General features: G+C 39.4%; 1 protein-coding gene across 1 annotated transcript in view; it reads left to right on the forward strand.

Moving 5' to 3' along the window:
* Wwc2 (WW and C2 domain containing 2) overlaps positions 1-10,232 on the forward strand; it is a 208,002-nt gene that overhangs the window by 105,954 nt on the left and 91,816 nt on the right. Inside the window, exon 4 of the mRNA XM_008853555.3 lies at positions 1,879-1,955. Within this exon, the coding sequence (XP_008851777.1) occupies positions 1,879-1,955 (77 nt within the window). The remainder of the gene's footprint in view (positions 1-1,878; positions 1,956-10,232) is intronic.

The following is a 10,232-nucleotide window of genomic DNA, read 5'->3' on the forward strand; positions in this document are numbered from 1 at the left end:
ACCCTAGCTCAGAAAAATGTTATTGAATAGGTAAAAAAAATAAATAAAAAATATCACATCAAAAAAAAAAATCAAGAAGTGAGATGTGATTGTAAATGAGAGAGGACCACTTGTACTTTTGTGCAGTTTAATTTGGAGCCCTTTTCCTTCCTAGGCAAAAATTCCTCTAAGCCATGAGTGGTGAGGGTATCCTACAGGTTTCTCAAGGAAGCACCTCATCCCCATTCCAGACAGAGGTCTCCCCATTCAGGCCTTAGACATGCCTTCTCTGCTTTTGCTCCTGCCTCTGCTTGATTGCCTTTTATCTGTTTATGAGTAAATTCCTCTTTCAGAAGGAGGCAAGAGCTGTGATCCTTTAAATTTTTAAAATTTATTTACTTTTATTTATTTTTATTTTATGTATATGGGAGTTTTGACTGCATGTATGTTATTGTGCCCATGTTGTGCAATGCCCGCAGAAACCAGAAGAGGGTGTTGATCCCCTGGAACTGGAGTTATGAACGGTTGGCTACCATGTGGGTGCTGAGAATTGAACTGGGGTCCTCTGTAAGAGCAGCCAGTGCTCTTAACCGCTGAGCCATCTCTTCAGCCCTGACCTGTGACTTTTTTGAAGATGACTCTTGAACACTATTGTTAGGAGGGAGGCACTGGAGCTCTTAGATCAGTTTCTGTCATGGCTGTTCTCTCCTCTCTAGACCACAACCAGCCCTGCCCGTCTCATGCATTTATCATCTCAAACTAGCCTTGTTTAAAGAAGCTGCTATGGAGAGTTCAGCTCCTAGCACCCACATGGTGACTAACAACCATCTGTAACTCAGGGAGCCCAACAGCCTCCTCTGGCCTCCATGGACACCTGCACTTATGTACATATATGTTCAGATAGGCTGCACATACACACAAAATTAAAATAATAAATAAAAAATAAGAAGCAGCTACGATGGGCTCAGAAGTTCCACTTAAGCCATAACTCCCTGATGAGCTATGAAACAATATAATTCTGCAAGGACAAACTAGTTTGAGGCAGTCCTGTATCCCAAGTTCTAAAAAGAATTACAAAGGTTTGAAGAGCCAGGCCTGGTGGCCCATGCCTGTAATAATTGTATTTTGGAGGCTGAGACAGGAGAATCACTGCAGATTTGAGGCCAGCCTTGGCTACAGAGTAAGACTTTGCCTCAAGACATAAAATACGTTTGAAAGTTACTTTTATAATTAAGTGCCTTAATGATGGTAAAAGAATTAGAAAAAAGAAAGTGTTGGGGCTGGAGAGAGGGCTTAGCAGTTAAGAACACTAACTGTTCTTGCAGAAGACCCAGGTTCAGATCCCAACACCCACATGGCAGCTAACAACTGTCCATAACTCCAGTTCCAGGGGATCCGACAACCTTTTCTGTCCTCCGCTGGCATTGCACGACATGGGTGCACTTCCCTACATGCAGACACACATACACATAAAATAAAAATAATAAACTATTTAAAAAAGTGTGAGGGAAAACAATGAAAGAAAGAAAAATAAGTGTCCACAGAAGAATAATATAAATTTTGGTTCTGTGTGTGGTTTTGTGTGTGCATATGTGTGACTGGGAAGTGAACCCAGTGCCTCAGGCATGCTAGGCGAGTGCAATACCACTGAGCTATATCCACAAGCCTCCTTTTCATTTTGAGGCAGGGTCACATTAAATTGCTCAGGCTGTCCTTGCACTTGCCCTGAAGCCCAAACACAACTTAAATTTGCAGTTGTCTGCTTCAGCCTCCACTGTAACTGGGATTACAGGCCGCCAAACCCAGCCCATAAGCCTTATTTTTAAAATCAGTAATTTCCAAGCAGAGAATTATTGGTGCAATTTATAACTAATCTTTTTTTTCTCTCTCTTTCAATAGTCTTCTCAGGATCTTCATCTAGCACTAAATACGATCCTGATATTTTAAAAGCTGAGATCTCCACTACACGATTAAGGGTAAGATGGTTTTCCCTATGGTTCTATGAACAGATGCTTAGAGGCTGCAGCACTGGGGAGGCCTTAGCCATCATCATCCCATCTTCCTTCTCAGAAGGAAACTGCCACCATTCCCTCCTTGGTCATCTTTCCCCTTCGTTTGAAGTTCAGTGTTTGGGATTCCCTTTGTTACTTACCATTGTTGGCTTTTATTGATCATTAAAGTTATGTCTTCATGGATAGATTGTACATATTTTGGGGTGCACACATGTACACATTTTTGATGCAGGCGTAGAATTGCTATAAACATCTTTTACTGAGGCTGTAGCTCAATTGGTAGAGTGCTTATATGTACCTTAAACAAACAAAAAATCAAAACCCTTCATATTTCAGTAGATATTGCCAAGTAGTTTCAAATTTTCTGCCTATATTTGCATTTAGGCTCTAAATTGCTTAATACATACAGCTTTTGCCTACATTTCACAGGTTTTGAATTTTGAGTTTTTACTGTAATACACTATCAAATGTTTTATTCCTACATGAGAAATCATTGAGTTTACTGTTTAATTCTCAAACAATTGAAGATTTTTATCTTTATTACTGATTTCAAATGAATTCCACTTATATTGTTTCTCCTAAGTTTTTCTATTTGTTTATTTTTGGTTTCTAGTTACTTGCCCAAATTTTGCACATTAATATTATTTTACCTAAATAATTACAGTATTTTAAATTTCCATGTCTTGATTAATATAACGTCTGGATTTCCTGTCTGTTGGATTCTTAGGTGTGGTCTGCTTTTTCTCTTAGCTTTTAGTCAATTCTTGACTCTTACAGATGCTTACTTTTTAAGAGCTATACAGTATATATGGAAAAGCATAAAGATAATTTGAAGCTTTAAATGATCTTTTCACCTTTCAGAGAGCATTTAGCTTTGCTTCTTACAGGGATATGGAATAGGAACAGATCTTTTGAATTCAATTGCAGTTGGACTGGAATCCAATGTCCAATCCTTTTCTAAGGGCGAGTCCATCCCTAGCTTACTCTTTCCCTCAGGGAAAATCTCCCAAAATCCCCAAGCTCACAGAAAGCATTTCCTGGTGACCCCCTCTGCTTGATTAAGGCTAAACGCTCAACCTGTCTAATGAGCTGTGTGGGCTTGACTGCTTGTTACTCTCTGCATCCCAGGCCCACAGTCACCTGTGTTCTCCCAGTCTCTCCACTTACTGCATAGCAGGGGCCTCAGGAGACAGGAAATACCACATGTGGATGGTGGCTGCAGATCTCTACCCTTTGGACTTTAGTACTTTCAGTGTCTTCAGATAGACTCTTTTGCTTTGTTTCCCTTACAACTTCTGTAGTTATTCTTAGAAAAAGAGCATGAAAAATGTCCGTGTCGGAGCTGAGGGTGTAGCTCAGTAGTAGCGTGAATAATGAGCATGGATAAGGCCCTAAGTTCAGGCCCCACGACCAAAAAACAAAAACAAAAGAACAAATTATGTATACTGGAAATTTGGGTTTTTCATCTAATTTATAGTCATTTATACAAGTGATCTATGTTATAATAAATGGTCTCCAGGGCATCATGGACCCTCTAGTCTGTCAGTGCATCTATATCTCTCTACATTTCTCAATATATCATTAGTGGTCTCAAATGTGCTGGCACTGTGTTTATGTACCATAGATACCTTATCTTTAAAACAAGGAAATGAGGGCTGGAGAGATGGCTCAGCAGTTAACTGACACTGTAACTGACAGCTCTTACAGAGGTCCCAGATTCCATTCCCAGCACCCACATGGCAGCTAACAACTGTCCATAACTCCAGTTCCAGGGGATCTGACATCCTCTTCTGGCCTCCACAGGCACTGTATGTGCAGGTGCACTTGTATTAATGCAGGCAAAGCACCCATACACAAAACATAAAAACTAAACTCTATTATGCACTTGATTCACATGCTTCTCAGGAAGTTATTACTGCCTTTTAAAATAGTAATCATTTTTCATAATTGTTATCTTCTGTAAGAAATTGTAAATGGCATAATCACAATAGGCTGGGCTACATCGTAAGTTCCAGGTCAGCCTGGGCTATATGGTTAGATTGTGACACAGACACACACAGATACACACACACACACGGATGTGCACATACACACACACACACACACACACACACACACTCTTAGGTTGAATTCTTCTAGCCTGGGGGAGATACCAATACTAATTGCAACCTCAGCATTTGCGGTAGATGTGGTTTGTTCTTATCTTAGAGTGTTTATAGATAAATTTTTATTTATTAATAGGTGTTTGGTTAGAAAATAGCACAACTTTCTTATTTTAATATTTTATTTATTATTTTCATTTTATGTGGATGAGTGTATTGCCTGCATGCATGTGAATGCACCTGTGTCGTGCAATGCCACAGAGGTCAGAGGAGGATTCCCCTATAGTTAAGGACAGGATGGTTTGTAGCTGCCATGTGGGTGCTGGGAATCGAGCCTGGGTCCTCTGCAAGAGCAGTCAGTGCTCTTAACTGCTGAGCCGTCTCTCTGGCCCCAATAGCACAACTTTCTTGGTGGCTTTTGAATTGTGTGTGTGTGTGTGTGTGTGTGTGTGTGTGTGTGTGTTGTTGTTTGTTTTGTAGCCCAGAATGTGGTCAGTTTTAGAGAAAGTTCTGTGGGATGCTGAAAAGAATGTATATTGGGTGGAATATTGGGTGCTTGAGTGGAATATTTGGTAGATGTCTGCTAGGTCCATTTGCTCTGTGGTATCATTTCATTCAGCTGTCTATTCTTTGTCTGGTTGATCTGTCTATTGGAGATAGTGGGATATTGAAGTCCCCTACTATTACTGCATTGGGGTTAATCTGTGTCTTATGGTCTTGTAGTACTGTTTTAATGAAATTGGGTACACCTGAGTTTGGTGCATACATGTTCATGATTGTAATATCTTCTTGGTCAATTGCTCCTTTGATCAGAATGAAGTGACCCTCTTTAGCTCTTCTGATTAGTTTTACTTTGAAGTCAAATTTGTCAGATATTAGAACTGCAACTCCTGCGTTTTTCTTTGTGACATTTTCTTGGAATATTTTTTTTTTCCATCCTTTTACCTTAAGGTAGTGCCTGTCCTTGAAGATGAGATGTCTGCGTTTTTCTTTGTGACATTTTCTTGGAATTTTTTTTTTTCCATCCTATTACCTTAAGGTAGTGCCTGTCCTTGAAGATGAGATTCATTTCCTACAGATAACAGTAAGGATGGCTTTTACTGGCTCTCAGAGAAAAGAGGGTGGAGATGGCAGAATTTTTAGTAAAAAGGGCAGCAAATATACACATAGCTGATGATTTGCAAAGGTAAAGTCATTTGAATTAAAAAAAAAACAAAACTTAAGTGGTATTCTGGAGTGGTAACAACCATTCAGCTCAGAAATATTACTGAGAGGAAGAAGAGGATCATCTTATAGGAATATAGTGAAAATATCAACATCAACCACCAGTTTTGTCTGATAGGGAGAAAGGCAATTATTTGAAACAAGCAACACAACGAATAACATACAATGTGGCTCATATCACCTTATAGTATCCACCAATATTATTACTTGTAATCTGACTCTGTGAACCATGTGATCTTATGTTAACTAAATGGGTTTCATGGTTTTGTTTATTTTAGTTTAAATTTGACTCGCAATTAAGTTCTTAGTCATTTTAAAAAAGGCAGTCGTAGAAAGCTGAGGCGTCCAAAGAGCCTGTAGCTATTTGTGTTAATAGTGTAGAAAGTTGGGAGAAACTAAAGGCACCAAATGAATACACCACAACATAAGAAAGTCTGAAAATTAAAAATCAGTGTGTTTGCATAAGAACACAACAAAGAAGAGAAATTACAGGAAGGACAGAAATTATTAAAATGCAGAACGTGACTAGAGCAGTTAACATAAGCAATTTTGGTTTGTTACAAAAATAATAAAATTGATAGATATCTCTCAGAATTAACTCAAAAGTAAGGAAAAAATCAAAAAGTACAAGGAATAAAAGAGATAAGACTGTAGATGCTTAAGAAATAGCAAATATCATGAGAAATTTATACTACTACATTTGAAATTTGAGGTGAAATTAAAAACTCATTGATTAAAACTGACTCAAGACGAAGGGAGAAATAATTGCATTGCCCAAATAGTGGAATTCTAGAGAAATGAGATTAAAGTGATTTAAATTTGACACCAAATTATGAGAAGATTGTATGAGAATGGTGTGAGGAAAAAAAAATACATATCAACCATATAAGCATAGATGCAAAAATCCTACAGTAATTAACAGCAGCATTTACAAATAATAACATGCTAATGAAACTGGGCTTAATCTTAGGAATGCACACCTTTGTATCTGAAAGTTCATTTACTTACAATACATAATAATGGGATATTGCACTTGGGCTCATGTCTTTCTTAAAATTTTTATTTTCTACATTATTATTGTGTGCATGAGTGTGTATGATGTTTTTGTAGGCATGGTTATGCCATGGTGTGCTTATGGAGGTCAGAGGATACTTTGTGGAAGCAGTTCTACCTTTATGAATTTCAGGAATCAAACTCAGGTTGTCAGACTTACTTAGCAAGCATTTTTACCTGCTAAGCCACCTTGCTGTTGACCCTTTCTTTATACACGTCTTTTAAGCAATCTATCCTTATAGAAAGAACTGCTACTGAATAGGGTCTGGGAACAAAGAAATAGGGTCTGGCATTTATTAAAGAATGGCCGAGGTGTCGAAGAAGGTAGTCAGGTGGGGAAGAGTCGCTGTGAAGTTCTGATGTGTGAGAAAGTATGAGTCTCCAAGGAGCAATGTGAAGTCACAGGTGGCCATGACAGAGGTGTAGCCCTGGGGAGTAGTGAGAGTAAAGAGCTGGGTTAGCAGCCAGAGAGCTGGGGGAAGCAATGGAATGAAGACGAGCTCAGGCCTTGCGGAAGCACAGTGAGGACTCTGATGCTGATCTGAAATGGGCCATTTGGCCAAGTTCTTACCATTTGAATTTATGTTTTGCTGCTTTAATTGGTATGTAATGAATCTGTGATTTTCAATTTTCTCTGTTTTGGGAGATGGTTAATTTATTTATTTACTGTTATGTTCTACCTTTTATATTTTTCTTCATCAGCTGAATTTTTAGTTTAGCAACTTTATTGAATAATCCTTTCATACACTGTACATTTCACCCATTTAATATACATATGCTAGAAATTTAGTGTGAAGCCACTAAACGTAAAAGTTAGTGGGTTTCAGTGTGTCACAGTTAGACCTTCATCTTCACGATCTAATTTTAGGACACTTTGAATCCCCTGAAAAGAAATCTGTCTGCATTAACAGTGACCCCTCATTCTGTACACTTCTGCTGTGCTCCTCAAACTCCAAACCTCAACCACGACTTTAATGTCTGCCTCTGGGTTTGTGTCTTGTGGCTATTTCACGTGCATGTCATCTATAATATGCTGTCTTTTTTGGTTGGCTTCTCTCATTTAGTCTAATGTTTGCAAGGTTCCTCCATGTTGTAGCACATCCCAACACATCCCTTTTTAGTGCTGAGTAATGTAATATGTTTATCCTTCCACCAGTGCATGGGTGTTTTTGTCTTTTGTGCTGCTGTGAATGTACATGTGCACATGTTTGCTGTGAATGTACATGCATACATGTTTGCTGTGAATGTACATATATACATGTTTGTGAAGATATATTTTCATTTCTCTGGATATTTGCCTAGCAGTGGAATTGCTGGGTCATATTCCTTCTGGTTGGTTGTATGTATTTACAGAGATCTAGCACTGATCTTTACATTATATTCTAGCTTCAGGAAGTGCATTTCATAGATGGTTCATATAATTTTCTAATTGACTTTTATTTCATCTTTATTGAAGTTTTAAGAAGTACTTTATTCAACCATCTTGTTTCTGATGACAAAAGTCCATTAATTAGTCATCAATAGTGTATCTAATGGCAGCTGAGGCTTTATTTCCCTCTGTTTTTAAGGATAAAACATACTGTTTTCATAGTCTTTTGACTATCTGGAGTTGATTTCTCCTTTCCTTTAAGGTGACTTGACAGATGAAGCAAGGTGGTGAGGCTTTTTAGCAGGATGGGAGTGGTAGTCAAGAGAGATTTCCAGAAAGAAGGGGTTGACAGTTGCCCTTTACTGGCTTATATGGGAACTCCCTGTGAGACCCTGGAGAAAATGGTGATAGGGAAGCTGGTCATTAGTAAAATACCATTTTTCTCATTATAGCTTTAATGTTGCAAGATTCGGTTCAAGGGCAAGCCTGTGAAACCTGCCTGTCTTGTGATCCTGCTAAGGTCTACAGGTTTCCGAATTCGCTTTTCTTCATCATTATATTCTTGTTCTCCTTTTGGAATAAAACTTAGCGCCCTAGGACTGTACCATGTGAGAAGTGCTGTGGGTCTCAGTGACACGTACACATTCGACTATAGCATTGTCCCAGCTTTCAGAAATAACTGAAATTATCTTAAATGTCAGTTACTTTAGCTTAGTCAGTAAAGAAAGCAGGACATGTACAAAAGTCTTTGGTCTCTTGCCTCCAGCTTAGCACTCTAGGTTGTGAGATTTGATTCCATGAACATCGATCTATAAAATTAGATGGTAGCTACAGCTGCAGGAAGTTCAGTGTGTAAGAGAAAACACTGGCTCTGGGCTCATGGGGCTGTTCATGTCTTCAGTTTTGGTGGCTGGGGGTATAATAAAGCTTCTAAGGTAGAATAAATGGGGGATTAGCTTTGCTAGTTTGTGTTGTCATGCTGTTACTGTAACTGTAGCTTTAAAACCTTCCCCTGGGCTCTACACTAGTCTCTGCTGCTCAGTAGCAGTGTGACCCACAGTTGGTTTCCCACAGTTTTCTATTCAGGTCCCAGATCTCTCACCTAAATAATAAGAATTAAAAGTATGTTGTTCTAGCCAGGCATGGTGGCATGCGTCTTTAATCCCAGCACTCAGGAAGCAGAGGCAGGTGAATCTCTGTGAGTTCAAGGCCAGCCTGGTCTACATAGCAAGTACCAGGCTAGCTGGGCCTACAGGAAGATCCTGTCTAAAAAAAAAAAAAAAAAAAAAAGTGTATTGTTCTAATGGCAGTTGTGAGTATTGAAGATGGGGGTTTGTATTTACCACAATACCTGGAATGATTTAAAAAAAAAAAAGTATTATTGTCTGCTGGGGGAGTATACCTTGGGCTAGGTGTGCAAGTCAACGTTGGCTTAAACCTTCAGCTGTGGTCCAAAGACATGTTTTCACATTTTGTGCTCTACATTTGAAGGTAGTAAGGAGAGGAACAGAAAAATGATGATCTTGCCAGACGTGGCAGCACATGCCTTTAATCCCAGCCCTCGGGAGGCTGAGGCAGGTGAATCTCTGTTAGTTCGAGGCCAGCCTGGACTACATAGTGAGTTCCAGGTCAGCTGGTGCTACAGGGAGACCCTGTCTCAAAAAGATCAAAAGAGGAAGGAAGGAAGGAAGGAAGGAAGGAAGGAAGGAAGGAAGGAAGGAAGGAAGGAAGGAAGGAAAGAAAGAAAAAGATGATCCTCCCATAGCTAATAAAGAAAGATTGTTGAATTGCCATCAAAGACTATACTCTCAAAACCAAAGAACAATTGGAAAGATTGCCTGGCTAGAAATCAGATCTGTTCTCACTTGTTAGTATAATGAGAATGAACTGTTTCATAATTAACAAGAGTAAAATGCAGCATTGGTATTTTGGAGATAAGAATCATTCAATTAGCCAGGTGTGGTAGTACATGCCTTTAATGTGAACACAGAGGCTGGTAGATTTCTGTGAGATTGAGGCCAGCCTGGTCTACATCGTGAGTTCCAGGACAGCTAGAGCTACAGGGAGACCCTGTCTCCAAAAAACAAAACAAAAACAAACAAAAAGAATCATTCAGTTAGTCAATTAAGACTCCCAAAGTAAAAAGGATAGCTTCTGGGGCTGAAGAGATGAGGAGCACTGACTGCTCTTGAAGAGGACCAGGGTTCAATTCCCAGCATCTACATGGTGGCTAACAGCTGTTCATAACTCCAGTTCCAGGGGATCTGATGCCCGCTTCTGTCCGCCGCAGGCACTGTAATACACTCCTGCACTTGCACATCCGGGTATAACACTCATACACATAAAATAAAATTTAAAAAAAAAGAGAAGCCAGGTGTGGTGGTGCACGCCTTTAATCCCAGCACTTGGGAGGCAGAGGCAGGCGGATCTCTGTGAGTTCAGGCCAGCCTGGTCCACATAGTGAGTTCCAGGACAGCTGGGGTTACAGGGAGA

Source organism: Nannospalax galili, unplaced genomic scaffold (genome assembly GCF_000622305.1).
Source record: "Nannospalax galili isolate Female #2095 unplaced genomic scaffold, S.galili_v1.0 scaffold46, whole genome shotgun sequence".
In the NCBI taxonomy this organism is placed as follows: Eukaryota; Metazoa; Chordata; class Mammalia; order Rodentia; family Spalacidae; genus Nannospalax; species Nannospalax galili.